The following is a 17,388-nucleotide window of genomic DNA, read 5'->3' as shown; positions in this document are numbered from 1 at the left end:
AGTTTGAGTAGAGGATAGTCCCTGAAACATTTTCATCAGCCGAGTCTGTGATGCTTCTGAATCCATACAGTAGTCAGTTGTCTTTCTGACACTTCCAGTGAAAATAATCACATGTGCCTTAGTTTAGAAATCAGGCAAGGTTTGCTGTTGGTTATTATCTCAGTTTTCTCCACTTGTGCAACTAAATGCTTCCTTGATACAGGCACTGAAAACTTTATTCAGTGGGAAAACACTATCATATTCAAAGCATACATTAAGTAGTACAAGATATTTATTGTTTTGGTGGTATGAAGGAAGGCAATAAAAAATAATAGGAGCACTAAGTACTCCCTGTCCAGTCAGATCGAATCAGTTAATACATCTCAACTTTAGAAGTCTGGCAGGGATCCAGGGCCTGTATTTGATAGTAATTTTTTCCTTTTTGTGGCATTCTTCGCTGCTACTCTGTGTCAGATAGCAAGCCTTAAATCATACAAACCATTTCATCTTGCAATTAATATTTATGTTTATTACCTACTCTGCTACTTTAGTTAGAGGTTACACATTTCTTCAGAGATGCTCTTCTCCTCTGCCTACTAACTCTAGTCCTAGATATTGATTAAACATTTTAGAAGATCTGTCCAAAATCAGGCAGTTTTCTCTTCTTGTGAAGAAGTTTCTGGGAAATTACTACAGACTTTTTTGTTTGTTTCGTTGTCAGTGTAGCAACCAGTCCCCAATAACAACCTTATTATTATATTTCTTTCTCTTTTCAGAATCTAGGATATTGAAATTATGCATCTCTTGACAAGTGTAATGTTTCCCATTCGGAACCATATGAATGGTTGTGTCTTCTTTGCCTCAGGACTTCAAGCTTTGTGTGTATATGTGTCATTTTTACTATAGTAAAAGCTGGATGTTGCCAACAAAAGTAGCTGTAATTGCAATATAATGCCAAATGGGCATTCTCTGGAATAGGTGTTATTCACATGTAACTCTTGGTTATCTTGACTCTGTTTGGTTATCATCTTACTGTACTCAAGGAGTAAATATTTGAGACTTCTGAAAACATCTAATGGGAATCTTGATAAAGATAGTCTCATAGCACATGCTCACAGCTTAATATGCATATTGGCAGGACCAGTTTGATTCAAATGCAGTAACTGTGATCAACACTGATAAATATATACAATTTGTTTTGTCTGTAGGTTTGATGCCCCAACATAGTCTTGATATTCTATTTGATTTTGAATCTGACATTGTTAAGTTCATTCCTTTTCTAAGCTAAAAGAATGTGTCTTTTTATATAGCAAGATTTTTTAGTCTGATGCAAGACAGAAGAGGTGTTTTACTGGCTTTCTTTGAGGCTGCTAATTTCATCTATCATGATCCTTGTAATTATTTTTTATTATTGAGTGAATTTGTAGACAGAACTTGGATAATTTAAGTAAGAATTCAAAATTAGATTATGGTTTGAAAAAATCAATGAATGTTTGCTCGATGTTACAAATCATGCCTTGGTCTGCATGGCCTACTTGAGATTTCCTGACAACTTCCCAAGGAAGAAAAAGAGAAAGAGTGTGTTGTACTAGAGCCAAACTTGAAATTCTTTTCTGTCACCTCTTTTCCAAGTCTTTAGAAATTATTTTCTTTTCCTCAATTCATTAAAGCCTCATCTAAAGATTTTAAGCTGTAGTTTTAACCATATCCATTCTCCTAAGACATCAGTTCTCAAACCAATTCTAGTAACTAAAGTATTGTTGTTCACATTTTAATATAATTTTCTGAAGGGGTTATAAATGGTGATACTTGGTATGGGGACATGGTCAAGGAGCTATGTTTTGAGAAAATACTGTGCATTTCTCTGGGATTATTCTCTGAAATTAACACAGCAACACAGCAGAGAAGGGTCAGCCTGTTGGTGAGTCATATTGATGGCAGCAGCATTCATGGGGAATATGTAGAGCTGAGGTTTAATTCCTCAGAGTCTCCAGAATTCAAAGTCATCTCTTGCACCTCCTTGTTGGATGCTTGATCCAGAAGAGAAGGGGCTGCTGTGGATGGGAAGGAGCCTTCCCAGATCCATTCACTGACACTTTTTTAATCTGCATGTGGAGCGCACAGTTCATCTGACAGGCAGATGCAGGAGCACAGCAGCTCTCAATCCAAGTAGGTAGAGAATTCAGCTAGAGAGATGATGCCTTGCTCCCTGCTGCAACAACTATTAAAACAGTTTTCAAATGCCTTTTTAATTAAGCAGTAATTTCCCTGAAATTCTTTAAGGACACCTATTGCTTACAGGGCATAAAATCACATACATAATTTTTCTTGGCTACAGCTGAGACTTTTCTGTTCAACTGTATATTGAGGGAGAACAGAGTAACTGCCTGTTCCTGGCTTTGAATTTGTCATAGAATCAAGTCAGTGTTCAAGAAAACAGCGTAGCAAAAGAAGTTTTACATCTTCAGTAGGGAAATGTACTTGTTAAAGAATCTATGGTTAGACATTCTTATAGTTACTTGAAACAGTTTTATAAAAAAAGGAAGTTTCAAGTTTTAAATTTTTTCACTTTAGGTGGTATCACTGTTCTGAATATCAAGTCTGGAGAGAAAAAACTGGCAATTAAACCCAGATCTCACAGGTCTCCAACTTGTTTCGTAAGAATAGTTTCTTTATTAAACTTTTATCATTGAAAACTAACTAAATGAGATTGCAAATAAAAGATAGTTAAAAGACACCCCAGTCACATCTTTGGCAAGCTGAAAATCTCCTAGAAGATTGGAAATAGAAGTAGTGAATAAAGGTGTGCCAATGAGCATGATTCATTAAAAATACATACATTTTGAGATTGTTGAAATTACTTTGGGGTTGTATTTTTTTCATCAGGCAGGAAGAAACATCTGGTTTAGATCTAGGAAGGGTGAGAAATCGCCACTAGATTATACAAGAACCACTCTAGCAAGCTGAGAAAGTTTGATTTTCTTTGTGAAAGAAACAGACATAATTGATATGATAGCTGAGACACGTAACTCAGCATGTATTTGTTATTTAGTATAGGTTTTTGCTAGAAAAGACCAAGAGGAAAGCAGAGAAAAGATATTTCAGTTTTAGGAGTTTGAAGCTTCACCTTTGTAGAAATAGTCTTTCAAAAAAAGACATATTACTGTGGTTTAACTGCTAGTCACTTTGCATTTTAGTCTAAAGTAGATCTGAATTTCCCTCTAGAACTTGAATTCTCTATGTGAAAGATTTTTGAATAATTCTCACTGGAACTGGATTTAAATTCCAATTTGAGGCATGAAATGGCCTTAAATGACACACAAATTGCTGTATTTTCTAAACTATAATGCCTTTTTGATTCATAGGAAACCCTACTAGTGGAAATGTTATTTGTATCAATTTATAATCTGTTGTACTTTATGGAGTGGTAGATATTTTCTGTGCTAAAGTGGATATTTATCTCCTTGCATGGTAGTTACCAGAAGAATGCTTTACTAATTCAACTGCAAACTGACTATGTCCTTGATGCTTTTGAGACATTATAACACATGGGAATTAAATCTACAGGAGATAGAAGTGTTGTAAAGAATATTTTTATACGTTTAAAAGGTGTTCTGTGGAAAACAGTAAAGAGAGGACTGACATGGTGGTTGTCCTGATTTGCTTTGATGGTTACATGACAAAATTACTGTATTTGAAAATGGAAACACAATTTTTAGTTTTTTGGTTTAACGTGGTTTGGGTTTTTAGAGAGGGAGTTTACTCTGCAATAATTATTGGGATATATGTGTAACTAATTTGTATGTTCTTTCTGTCCTACCAGTCACACGGCTTTGAAGAAAGCTCTTTATTTTTTTCATAACTAATATCTAGATCAGCACTCTCTTATTCAGAAGTTTTATTAAATCAATAGTTCTAATCCCTATGTAGAAAGGATAACCCATAAATTTTCCCTTCATAGAATAAATACTTATTAAGTTTTGACATACAGCCATGAGAAAATCCTCTAGTTGCAGAGGTACAACTGAATTTCTCTTGGAATAGCTACTAGGGCATTAAGAAGTTTGCTAATAATTTTAGAAGGTATGCAAATATATTGTGGCTAAAATTGCACTTTTCAGATTCGTAGTAGTTGGCAAATGAGTTAAATTATCTCTCCTGCATGGAAGCCAGGGGACAAGTAATAGACCATCATACCTCCTTTGTTGACAATCATTGTCAAAAATCTATCTCATTTCTGCTTTAATTCAAAATAATTTCCAATATTGTAAGGAAGAACATCAATATTTACTTGAATTGTACTAGGAAAGATGGAATAAGAAGGAGTCAGAGCCAAAGATAAAGAACGTAAATCTAAAATATTATGTGTGCTTGCTTTTTATGCACTCTTTCAGAACTGCTGTCATTACATCCAAGAACTGAAAAACAAAACCACACCAGATTGCATAAATACTAGGGGTCTTACCCAGATAAGAATAATTTAATATAGTTTTTTTCTACATTTTTCTTTTACTGCTTCCAAAGCTCTTGTCAGAGAAAGAGTCAAACCTTTCCTATTTCCTAAATGTGATAGGAACTGTTAATACACTGAGCACTGTGTGGTATAATTGTTTGTATATAATTTAAAAGTAGCTTTTGCTAAGCTTATTAAAATTACACAATTTAGCACTTCTTTTTCTTTCTAAATGCCAAGAAAAATGGAATGTCCAATTTTAATATTGCTATGAACTGGGTATAGTTTGACAGGAAGCAGGAAATTTTGATTCATTAGTAGTTGAAGTTACTTTTTTCTTAAATTTGGAGTCTTATCTTCCCTGCTAATTTTTGTTAACTTCTCTGTCTACTAAATGTACCACCAGAGCAATAGTGACCAAGCTGTAAAATTCAGTGTTGATATATGGCCAAGGATCCTTAGAGTATTGTTATTCTCTAGGAATGGCAGAAATAGATAAACAACCTTTGAAATACAAAGCCCTTTCATACTGAGCATGGGGAAAGAATGATTTGGTTTAAAATCTGGAATTATTAAAAAAACACACACCCTATTTTTTTCTTTCTGGAGTACATCTAGAACAGGTTTGGTTTTATACCTGTTTTTTACTTCACATGGGGCCAAAAACTCTAAGGCCAAACATTTTATGCTAAGGTCTCACATGAACAAACTGCAAAATTTTTCAAGCCCCAGAATGTAACTTATTTTTTTTTACATCTAACATCTCTTAAAAATCCAATTTCTTTGGTACATTAATGATACTGTATTGATTGAGCTAAAAATATAACTCACTTGGTAGATTATGAAGATTTTTAGTTGTTTTTCAGCCTTGCAACTATAAAAAATAACTAGGTAGTTTAAGAACTTCAGTTAGGGTTTACTTCTTGGTGGTTTGTATATATTTTCTGCAGGTGACAGAAACTATTTAGTATTTATTTTTGTTCTGTGTTTTCAATGATATTAATACTGGTTTTTTATAATACCAAGTTTGTCACATGGATTACTGTTGCTTCGGTTAATTTAATTTACTGAAATTTAATTAAATGTCAATGAGTAATGATTTGTGAGTTTTCCATGTCACTTGCATACTTTTTTCTCCAAGTGTCCTGAAACGGAGTAAGGAAAACTAAGATACCTGAATAAGGGAGAGCTTAAGCTTTTCTGTTTCCCATAAGTGATGGTACAGTGGGTAACCAGTGTCTCATTTATCCATTTTGCTCTTTAAAATTAAGTTGCCATATCAACAGGGCAGAACAATTTGCAATATATCTTGAGGAAATACAACTAAATTCTTTTTTCTATTTCCAGCTACAGTATTTCATAGAACCTTTTGTTATACACTTACATAATTGCCTTTTTGATCAAATAAATGTACTTTCTGTATTTCTCTTAATCTGTGTTTCTCTTAATACCCACCATTGTCTTGTTATCATCGCGAGGATAATGATCTGTAACAGCAAGGCAATCATAGTGGCTTATTGTTATCCTTCATAACCTTATCATATTTTATTCTCTCTTAAGCCTGCAAAACAGAACATGTTCAGATTTTTAACCTCCATTTTTGTCTGAAACTTGTAGACAAATTGCATCTATATATTTTCTTTTGTCATGAAAATATACTAAAAGTAGAGAAAAATAACAAATTAACCATTACACTGATCAGGTTGTTCAAAGAGTGGTTTACTTTCAAATGGAGAGACAAACATGCAAAACAGCTCTGAAAATAAATATAGACATTTAAAAAAATTGAAATCTATGTCTTGATAAAGCATCACAATTACATATTCATTTTGGGGTTCACTTTTTTCCTAAAGAATTAAAGAGTATACATCTAAAAACCATAAAAATATTTAAACTGAAATTGTAAATAAAGGTGGAAATTTTAAAATTAAACTACATTTTTTTTTTGTTTTCTGTATCATTATAGAAGTACTATGCTTGCCCATAGTATATTTTTAATTTTTAAAGGAGGGCTAAAGCTCAGTTTTTCACTTGTCCTTTAGGTTGTATTCTTGTATTTCGAGTATAAATAGATATCTCAGAGACTTGGAGGTAAAAGATAAACGAAGTTACAGATCTTGGTTATATTATCTTCTAAACATGCCATTACTTTAAATCAAATTGTACCCCACCCCCATATCGGAAAACAGAATATAGCGAAGGCTTTAATTATCCACATTCTACTGATGATTTAACTAATTTTAAAGTTACTTATAGAAAGGGCAAAAAAGAGTAAGTTTTAAATCCCATCATATTCTGTGTACCATATGTATCTTTTTTGATGTTACACAGATTGCTAAATCCTAAATCCCAGGCTTTCCCTTTGTAGGCTCAACCAGCTGCTGCATTAGCTGTTCCTGTGTCTTTTTTTCTGTGTTGAGAGCACTTAAGACCTTATGCAACTTAATACTTTCTGTCATTGGAATAATTTTCTGCTGTTAGCCAAATGCACATTCTGCTTAATGGTAGGGCTTTTTCCAGTTCCTGTGGTGGAGGAAAGAAAATACTGATGATACATTTTTTCAGAATGGCAGAATGTTTGTAAATCACCTTGCACTTTCTTTGATTTTGTACTATTATATGTTCTGTACTATCACGTTTTGTACTATTATATATATATATATAAATCAATTTTATATTTGGTATTTCAATTTATTATTCTGAAAGATCTCTACCTTGAAGACGACTCTTATGCCCAATTTTTTTTTTCCTATAGTATTTAATACAAGAGTTATATGATTAATGTAAACTAATTATATACACGTATGGATAATATTAACAAGAAATTCAACATTCTTTAATTTCAACAGTCTTAATGCTGTCTGAATGCTTTTATTTTTGAACTGGAAAATAATTTTTATAAAATAAATAATATGCAAAACCAATGTAGAATAGGCAGAATTAAAGTAAGAATTAATATAATTTAAAATTAATATAATTTTCCAAAGTCTATTTCAAATTAGACCCCTTGAATTTATATTTATTTCAGCTGCACTTTAAAATGTATTCTCCCAAATTTCCGTCTATTAAACCCCCTGATTAGTATGCTGCCAGATTGGTAAGATTATCAATGAGGCTGTTTTCACATATTATAATGGACAGAGTAGTGTATTTCTTGCACAGGTGATATCCTATCCAAGTTCAGTTGCAAGCATCTCTTAAATGTGACTCTAGCTTCTGTGTCTTGTGTTGACTGCCGCTTTCCTCCACATTGACCACATTCTTTCATCTGCTTAAGACATCTTACTGTTCTAAAGAATGTTTTATGGGAAAATTGAAAAACGGGGCCTTATTTATTACACTGACTGTTTATAATTTACAATAGGTTTCACTGTTCCTTGAGTTTTTCATGGTATATGCAAGGAGATTGTCAGATCTGTAAAGGCACCTTGTTGTGCTCAGAAAGTGCAAGGAATATTTGTAAAGTCTTAAATATAGGCATACAGCTGGCCTGAGGAGATATTTGAGGCAGTTATAAGTTTCTTTTGCCTGAAACTATATAGTATCTTCTATAGTTTAAAAGACAGCAAAGAGTTTTTGCAACAGTAATGAAAGATGATACTGTAGACTCCTCCTCTGAAAAACATAGGTTTGAATTCTGTCTTCTGGTGCTGGTTCAGTTTTCTTGAGAAAACTCCAGTTTCTGGAGACCAACTCACTTTCCAAGGTACTATGCTAAACTATAGTAAAATGAAGACGAAATTAGGGGGTTTATCACTGTAATCTATAATAATAGTTAAGACTGAAAGTGTTTCCCTCTAAAAAGGAGTGGGTAGAGATTGTTTCCCTTCTTTCAAAGTAGTGAAATGAACTTACTGTCTCATGTTGATTTGTTAAAGATATGTTTGCTTAAAGAATGCAGCAATATTTTGTAAATATAACAGCTCGTGTAAATATTTATTCTTCTCTGTAGCAAGAAATTGCTGCAACTTCTATGAGTGTTTTTATTTCTGTTAGGAAATTCAGGAAATTACAGTTATATTCGTTTGTTGCATCTGCTGTTTGTTTTGTTTGTTCATTTTCTGTTTTCCTTTGCAGGTGTCATCATAGATGTTGTAATGATTTCAACCACACTCTTGCGATGTCCTCCATTGCTGGCTATGCTTTATAACAATCACATATTAAACTTTACTTTTCAGTTTTAGAGATCATCCTTTCACTTTGTGCCATTATAATTTTGTTCATTACAAACTCTGCTGCCTCCAAGCATGTTCTTTTCAACTCCATGTCCAGTTTTCCATCAGTTCTTCATAGTCTCCTCCTACACATTACATAGTAATATTACAACTAGATTTTTTTCTCTTCATTCACAGTGATCAGATTTCTAATGTTCAGTTGCTGGGTTGGCATGTCTCTTTAAAAGTATTTGCAGTAAAAGCCAGTAAAGCTCATTATTTACTCATTCTGGCCAATGTCATTATCTGTTCCTACTCCTGTATATACTTGGCCATCCTTAAATAAAGTCTGTCAGGTATCTGGTTCTATTCCAGTAGGTCTTGCTTACAGTTAGGATGCAAAGATACCATTCATTTGAATTCTTAAATGGCTGTTAGATTCAGACTTGACATTTGTGATGAAACTGGAACTTTCCCTGTGTCCATGGCAATAAAGTTACATCCATTAAGACAGTTGGTGTTTATTACCCTTCTTAGCTATTTCTTGGCAGAAGCTTGATTATAAAGTAAATATTCACTTGAAAGATTATGACAGATCTGAAAACCTCCCTGCCCTAGAGCTGTGTTCCAGATTCATTTCTTTCTCTGCTTTTCCCTCTATTTTTCTTTGCAACTGTGGTGTAAAAATGGCTGAACAGACAACATTTCTGAGGATGAGACTTTTGCAAGTTCTTTAGGAAGTCTGCAGTCTTTGCTGGAGGCTGTGCACAATGTTGCACATATTGTAGTGTAATTGGAAACACTGGAGCAAGGCACCTGGCTTTTAAAAATATTTTTTTTGAAAACACTGAAATCACTGGCTATGATTTTCTACTGTAAGGAAACCTGGTATAGCCAGGTTGCATGCTGTTATTTTTTGAGGAGGTTGATAGACACATACCCTTGCTACATACCATAGGCCAATGAACATAGTCACCAATTCAATCTGTACCTCTCTCAAAGTTGTAGAATAAAACCAGATCCTCACCCTAGTTTGTGCTCCCAGGTGGTCATTGCAAAATCAGGCATAGGCAGGAGGAATTTAAAGCAGAGAAGATAGATTATAGAAGTCAGAAGTAGGGGAGTTTACTGAGGCAGAGGTAGGTCTCAGATATCATTCTATTCCTTTTTGCTGAATTTGTGTATGACCCACTGCTCCTGAGAAGAGTAGTGTTTCTTTCTGATAATCTCTGGGATCTCTGTCACTGTTTCTTCACTTAAAGCCCAGTCAGTTATGACTTTCAACATTTCTGAGTGCTGATCCTCTTAGACAACAAACGAAAAAGGAATGGTTTGGGAGATGCTGAAAGAAAGCAAAAGGAAATGTGAGGAATTTAGAATATATGCCAGGATGGAAGAACAAGAGCAATGACAGCTGTCCTGGGGAAGGCATTAGTGCTGCAGTTCTCAAAGTGAGAATATTTTATTTCATTGTGGGATAGTATGCTGTTGTAACCATAATCTCCATGTCATAGACTTGAACATACAAAACTGTAATTTTTCCCTCTACAGTAAATGAGTCACAAGAAACACAAAATACTTGGGTTTGATCATATTCTCTTATTCAAGGCTGCATTTCTAAGCTAAATGTGTATGCAGGCATGGGGGAAGGAGGCCTGTGGTCTTGCTTTTTTCTTCTTTTAGGGAAGGTAACGGCAAGTGACTCAGCCTGTAGATGCTAGACCCAGCACAGTGGCAGGAAGAAATGTTGGTCTGTACAAAAAGCACGTGCTGAATGTGCACCTGATTTTTGTCTAATGCAGGAAAAAGACAACAAGCTAAATTCAACATATCGTGAGTCATACTGAATCTGTTGTCTGCCAGTTAAACAAGTAATATAGAGTTGTACTGACTGTTCTAAAAGCGATACCAACTAATTTACATCTGTAAAATGATCTCATGGCTTCTTCTTCTCCTACTTAGTATGTTTTTCCAACTTCTGTGCTCAAAAAAACCCCTTTTCATTCAGTAATTAACACAGTGTCACGATTTAACCCCCAGCCATCCACCCAGCAAGTATCATGCAGCCACTCACTCACTCTCCCACAAGTGGGATAAGGGGGGGAATCAGAAGGGTAAAACCTAGAAAACCCATGGGTAGCAATAAAGAGAGTTTAATAGGGAAAGCAAGAGCCATGCATGCAAGCAAAGCAAAACAAGTAATTAATTCACTGCTTCCCATGGGCAGGCAGGTGTTCAACGATCCCCAGGAAAGCAGGGCTCCATCACATGTCCCAGTGACTTGGGAAGACAAAAGGCATAATTCCAAATGTTCTACCCCCGTCCTCCTTCTTCCCCCAGTTTATATGCTGACCATGATGCCATATGGTCTGGAATATCCCTTTGGTCAGTTTGGGTCAGCTCTCTTGGCTATATCTCCTCCAAACTTTCTATGCACCCCCAATTTCCGTACCAGCATGGTAGTATGAAAAGCAGAAAAGGCCTTGGCTCTGTGTTAGCACTGCTTAGCACGAACAAAGACATCTCTATATTGTCAACCCTGTACTCAGCACAAATCCAAAAAATGAAGTTTTCTTAATTATATGTTTACATATAATTAAACTTCCTACTAACTTCCCATGTTATTAGGTGATGTGCTCTCCCTTCCAGTACTTCTCCAGGTCTTAAGACTGGCTATTCAGTGTTCCTCAGGAAAATTCAGAAGACTTTAACAGTAATTAACACATTGGTTCTCTTCAGTTTTGGAGTCTACTTAAGGCTACTTTTCTGCATTTTCTTACTTGCTGTTCCTCATCATTTCCCAAGCAAAGTTTGAGAATCACACGCTGCCCTCCCTCAGCCCAGTTACCTTGGAGGGTACAGTGACTGTGCAGGGGTGCCAGCCCTGGCCTTGGGTGCTCCCAGGGCAAGGCCATTGTGGGGGGAGCACAGGCATATGGCCACCAGGCATTTGCTGCCAAGGGTCAAACGAGCTCTCATCAAGACAGGGCCAGACATGTCCTGAGAGCCTACACAGAGCTTCTGGCCTTGTGCTAGTGATGGAAAAACACTATTTTCTGAGTTGCAGAACAGGACGTCCCAAACATTTCTCTTGCAATTATTACCAACTCACAAGAGAAGTCTTTCAAGACTTCACATGGCTGCTCATCTCTGTGTATTTGCAGTGTTGGATCTTTAACATTTACTGTTGCCAGCACAGAGAAGATTACATGATGCTGTTTTGGTCAGAGAGCTACCTAAAATATTTATCAGTGTGAGAATGTGATCCTTTGTGTTCAGAAAAAATGTACTTTGATATTTTTAAATTATTTAAAAACTTTTCAGAATGAATCATAAATCTCATCATATATTCTCACTCTGGTTTGTGATGCATAACTTTCTTTCCTTCGAAATCACAATAAGAATAGAAGTGAAGAGCGAATGCTAAAAGCGATGATTTTTCAGAGGTCAAAATCCAGATAAGTAAGAAAAAGGGATGCAGGCTCATTTCATTGCTATAGTCACCTAGAATCAATTAAGACCTGCATACGTTCATATATATGTGCTTTATTAAATGAATGTGATACATATCTAAATCCCATAATTTTTAACACAATGAATATTAAAACAAACTAGGGAAATTATGGACTTTATTGCTTTTTAAACTGCTTTAAATATAGTAAAGTGTAGTAAAATCTGGTAAGCTGAAATCAGTAACCCTTGCCACGAATGTGCATTTATAATAACCAGACTTTGAAAGCCTCTTTCTAGTGGCTACTGCTGTGAAGTCTGTTCTGCAATAATAACCCTTTTTTTTTTTACTTTATTGCATTGTATGAAAACAGCCTTAAAAATTTTTTAAGTTCTTTTCACTGCACTATAATCAGTTTAGAAAACTTCAGTCAAAATACTCCCACATTCTGACACTTTACACTGCTGGAAAACATCCAGCACGGGACAAAGATTTGTTCACTGAATGACACCGAGTAGGTAGAATTGCTAATGTGATTTTTAGTAAGTCATTTTCCTCTTGCCTTTTCAGACTATGGTACTATTAAGAAGGTACTTGCCCCAATGAACCAGACTTCAAGCAGCTGCCTGCTCGAGGAAATTGAACTCCTGCCGAAAAGTCAGCGAGAGCCCATCAGGAGCCTTCAGATCTTACACAGCCAGAGTGTTCTTTTTGTGGGCCTTCAGGAACATGTGATTAAGGTCCCCCTGAAGAGATGTCTCTTTTACAAAACATACAGGTATGAAGAATCAGCTATTTGTATTTGATTGGAGAAACATACATGCAGGGGGTTGCAGAAAAACGGAAAGAAAAATGACTGCAAGTAGGAATCCAAATTATTTGTTCTTGTCAGCAATGACTTACTCTGTACACTGTTTATCAGAAGTGTCTCTGACTTCTTGTACTAGCTTGTTAGGACTAGATGAGACTCTCAAGGAATTATATTGATATTTAAGTGTCATTATGCAGATTCTGAATTGTGAAGTGAAACAGTAAGAAATGTTTTATGTAGAAAACAGGTATCTAGTAAAGTACAATATAGCTACGGCTTTAATATGTTTAAAGACTGAGACTTGGACAAGTTTAAGTTAGGGTTTGGGGTTTTTTTTAAAGCTGTATTATAACTGAGTAAACAATATCTCTGTGGATTCAGAAAGAACACTGAGTTGGAAGAATTAAGAAGTGGTTATTCAAAGGTTAATTTGGATCAATAAAAAATAAATGCAAATATGCTTTTAAGTAAAAGGACTGTGCAGCTGACAGTTGTTCAATCAAACAAAGAGGATATTTTACAAATTACCACTTGGTTGTAGACTGTATTATGGTAGTTAAGGAATTTAAACTTCAGCACACAACTATTTCTATAGGCTATCTGAAAATACCTCTGGGTTGCAAAACGTTATTAGAGATTGATAATTCCATTTAATTAGTTGGATCTTCCCTCTGATATGTGAGGTCCTGGTAATGCAGTACAATTGTTTTGTGTTACATCAGACTGAACCAGTGTGATGAGATTTTGAAAACTGTTACTGAGGCATGTGGTTGGTTTTTTTGCTGGTTCTACCTTCACCTTGTTCAACACATGTTCCTTTGGAAAGCTGGGCTATTAAAGGAAGGAGAAAGGCTGCCAGTTGCCTTTCTCGGCTGCTACACTGAGCATCACAGAGATGTTATTTGTGCAGCAAAGAGATTATACCTCCCATAAAAGGCAGTGAACATTTGCATGTAGAGATATTTCTGGCTATCAGAGGGACCACACAGGTGGTCACAGAAGGTAGGTGACCACAGGATGCAGGTGTAGAGCTGTGACAGTGGAAGGATATTTCCAAGGGACCTGGCTCACTGTGGGGATTGGTATCATGCAGGAGGCCACTAGTTTGAGAACAAGACTGAAGGAAAAGCTGTGCCCTAGAAAATGAGCAGACCATGGAAGGGAAGTATTCTACTTTTTACAGTTTTTTACCAGCACTTTTTTTCTTTTGTTTATGCTGTCTTATGTATCATATTTTATAATTTTCTTCTGCAATAGAAGGACATTCAAAACCCCATTGGAAGTTCTGCAAAGCTTACTTTAAGGAAAAGTTATACAGGGGCAAGTCTCTGCTTCAAACATTTTGTTGGTTTAGGAGCCTACATAGAACCAAGTTTCATCTTTCCTTGGTTTAGTGACTTCAGACAGGATATGTGGTGGTCCTGTAGCCCTTTTTTTTTTTTTCCTCCTTTTCATTATTTAATGACTTGCATATTAGGAGGGGCATATGTATGCAAGTGTGTATATCTGAAGAAGGAAAAAAACATAGTGACATAAATAAAAACTTCTCACTTTGATTGAATATTATATGATTAAGCCATTCTGCTTGCACAAAACAGTAAACATGTTGCCCTAGGCAGATGTATTTATTTCAGAAAGGGAGATCAGGCTATGACTGTGTTTCTCTAGGGTCTGTGTACCCATGACAGCCATAAACACAGGGAACTCAATAATACGGGTGTCTTATATTTACATCAAGCGTGCAGTGCACTTTGGACATTTCAAGGCTGGAGGCCTTATGTTAGTAGTGATGTATGAACTCCAAAATCCAGAGATGAGACTTCCAGAGCACCTGCTTAGCTGGTGCCTGTGTAGAGGTCCCACAGATCCCTGTTACCTGTGCTTGTGTCAGGACAATTCCCAAGGCACATCAGTGTTATTCTGGCTACAGGGCCCAAACATGCTTCTGGCCTCTCAAGGTGGGACTGCTGTCTAAAATCATAGACCCCATGTATGGCTACAGGCTAGGCATTCCTCTCCCTCTTTGAGGAGTGGGATCTAATTGGCTAATTTTAAAAATTTCTCTTTAAACAAAATGGGTGCCATTCCCATTTTACTGCATAGAACAGTAGTTAAATGACTCAAATCTTGCGCAAATGATAATTTATTCCTCTGCTCAGAGTTATGTAAAGTCTCATCTTCCACCGGAGTGACTTACTTAAAAGGAGATAAAATGATTCCTCATGGGGTTTTTCAACTGTATCTTTTGTAGTTCCATAATTTTTTTCTTGTAGTAATTAAATACTCATTGCACCAAGAGGGTTGCCATCCATGATTTCTTCGTGGTTAAAGAGTTCACCAGCAATTCTAGCTCTGTTTTGTGAGAAAGGAGAGGATTTACAGGTGTGCTGCAGATGAAATAAGCAATCTCTTTGTCATCTATCATTAGGGACTCAGATTATTCAGACAATGCAGATGTAATCTTTCTCTCACCTATAACTTACTTCTGGTTTGACAAGTTTTTTCCTGGCTTATGCTAGATTTGTATTTTTTGCATGTGGAGAGAGTGTGAATATGTTACTTGGGCATATTTCTCTAGGCAATGAAACACCTGAAACTTGTTCACTGCATTGTTGGGTGCTTCAATACGCACGTTCTTCTGTTTCCAACTACTACTTCTGTACTATAGCAATGGGTAAATAGATTAATGGGTAAACCTTACCCAAGGTAATGCCTTTGGGCATTGTGTTTTTTGCAGGGGATTATTTTAATTTTATTTATTTACATTTATCATACTTAGGGCTATATAACTGTGCCGAGGCTGTACTCTGAAATTCCACCAATAATTACTAGAGTCTCTTCCCCAGATCAAGGACATGTGAAGTCTTTAATATCTGCTTCACATAATTGTTGAGAAATAGAGCATGCTTGTCTATGAATAACAGCCTTAAAAAAGCCAAAAGGCCGAAGACGTGCTGGCTCACCTGCTCTGTGTTTTTGTGTCAATGACAGAGTGCTCAGTGTTTAATCTTATCTAATCTCTTTATTTAGGTTTATTACTTAGCTTTCAGAAAATGCAACTTCAGTCCCTCTGTTGAGCAGACTGTTCCACAAGCTTATATCTCAATGTTGAGATATTTTTCTTTCTTTCTGAATAATTGTCTAATTATTCCTTGTTTCATCTTCCCATACTAGCTTCTAAAGCATGTGGTTATTGCTTTTATTTGTAGATTATTATATCTCTTTAATTATCACTGTAATATGCTCTGCATATTGTAAATCTGTTCCTCCAGCACTTTTCTGTGGTGGAGTAGCCCTGCGACATGGTGTTGTCTTTGACAGACATTCCCTCTGACTCAGAGCAGTTCTGTTTGCATGACCTCATGACTCCTCTGCTCACACAAATACTGTTAACAAAGGCCCTCGAAAATATTGTTTTACATTTGGAGGCTAATTTTTTTATTATTTTTGGGGGGGTTTTTTGTGATTTAGGTACAATTTGCTGCATTTCATTACTGTAACAGCAGATCATACCACAGACAGAGACTGTTTGGGTTTCTCAGCACTTTTAATTGTGCCATGGTGTTTTCATCATTCATGAGTTGCCCATTCTAGTTATTTGGATTGACAGTTTTCATGGGGGGCAGGTGGGCAATATCTCATGCACACTTCTGCCAATGTCCGAATAGTTTTGAACATCCTGTCATAATCCTGCTGGTTCTAGGAGTCAACTAGGGAAAAGTAATTTGGAACGTGTCAGTACCTAGAATCAGTTCTCCAAAAACTCTGGCATCAAGTTCCAGGAGGAAGCAGCAGAGCAGTTAACCTAGGTGCAGTTCTCCCTGGGGAAAATCTTTAAGGTTTGACCAGGTTATTATCACCTGAGTATTGCAATTCACACATGTTTATCAAACTTTTATGGAAGTCCATCAACACTATTAACTGGAGCTGTTGACTCTATGAATTCTCCAGCTCTCTGTACCTCTTCAGAGTTGAGTAGGCCAAGCATGAAGCACAACTGACTTTTGTATACCTGCTAATTAACTATAATGTGAGACAAATAGAATGATTACCTTGCAAAGATAATTATTAAACTCTCTAAAGTTTCAATGTTTTCTATTTACTTTGAAAACTCTGTGCATGTGAAATAAGGAATAAGATTTGTAGCAGGGGGGTAAAGACTCTCTCCCCTGAAACAAAGAACCAATTAGCTTTCTTTTTTTGGCATCTGTAGCCTTCAAAAGCAACTCTGGGTGACAGTGACTCCTCTGAGACAAATTTGTTGATGTTATGCTATGTACTGGAGTTCTCAGTGCATTAGTTCTGAAATAGAGGACAATGAGAGGTTGTATCGGCCCATCGTTCTTTAAAATCTTACCAAGGGTCAAGAACTGGTGTTTTTGGTGGCATATAAGTTTCAGACACTTGAATGGCTTGAAAACTAATCTTACTACGATGTTATGTCTAAGTAAATAAATAGTGACATCTGCTAAAAGCTGTACAAATAGTGACTTCTCTGGTATAAAAGAAAAATAACTCCTGGAAATTTTTGGGTATTGCT

General features: G+C 35.9%; 1 protein-coding gene across 7 annotated transcripts in view; it reads left to right on the top strand.

Moving 5' to 3' along the window:
- The window catches only part of SEMA5A (semaphorin 5A), a 333,475-nt gene that overhangs the window by 216,033 nt on the left and 100,054 nt on the right, over window positions 1-17,388 (top strand). For all 7 annotated transcript variants that reach the window (XM_032697771.1, XM_032697806.1, XM_032697781.1 and 4 more), the window contains one exon: window positions 12,608-12,815. In XM_032697771.1, the coding sequence (XP_032553662.1) occupies window positions 12,608-12,815 (208 nt within the window). The remainder of the gene's footprint in view (window positions 1-12,607; window positions 12,816-17,388) is intronic.

The sequence above is a fragment of the Chiroxiphia lanceolata genome, chromosome 1 (assembly GCF_009829145.1).
Source record: "Chiroxiphia lanceolata isolate bChiLan1 chromosome 1, bChiLan1.pri, whole genome shotgun sequence".
Classification (NCBI taxonomy): domain Eukaryota; kingdom Metazoa; phylum Chordata; class Aves; order Passeriformes; family Pipridae; genus Chiroxiphia; species Chiroxiphia lanceolata.
The sequence above is the reverse complement of the archived record's forward strand: the minus strand, read 5'-3'. Positions and strand labels throughout refer to the sequence as shown.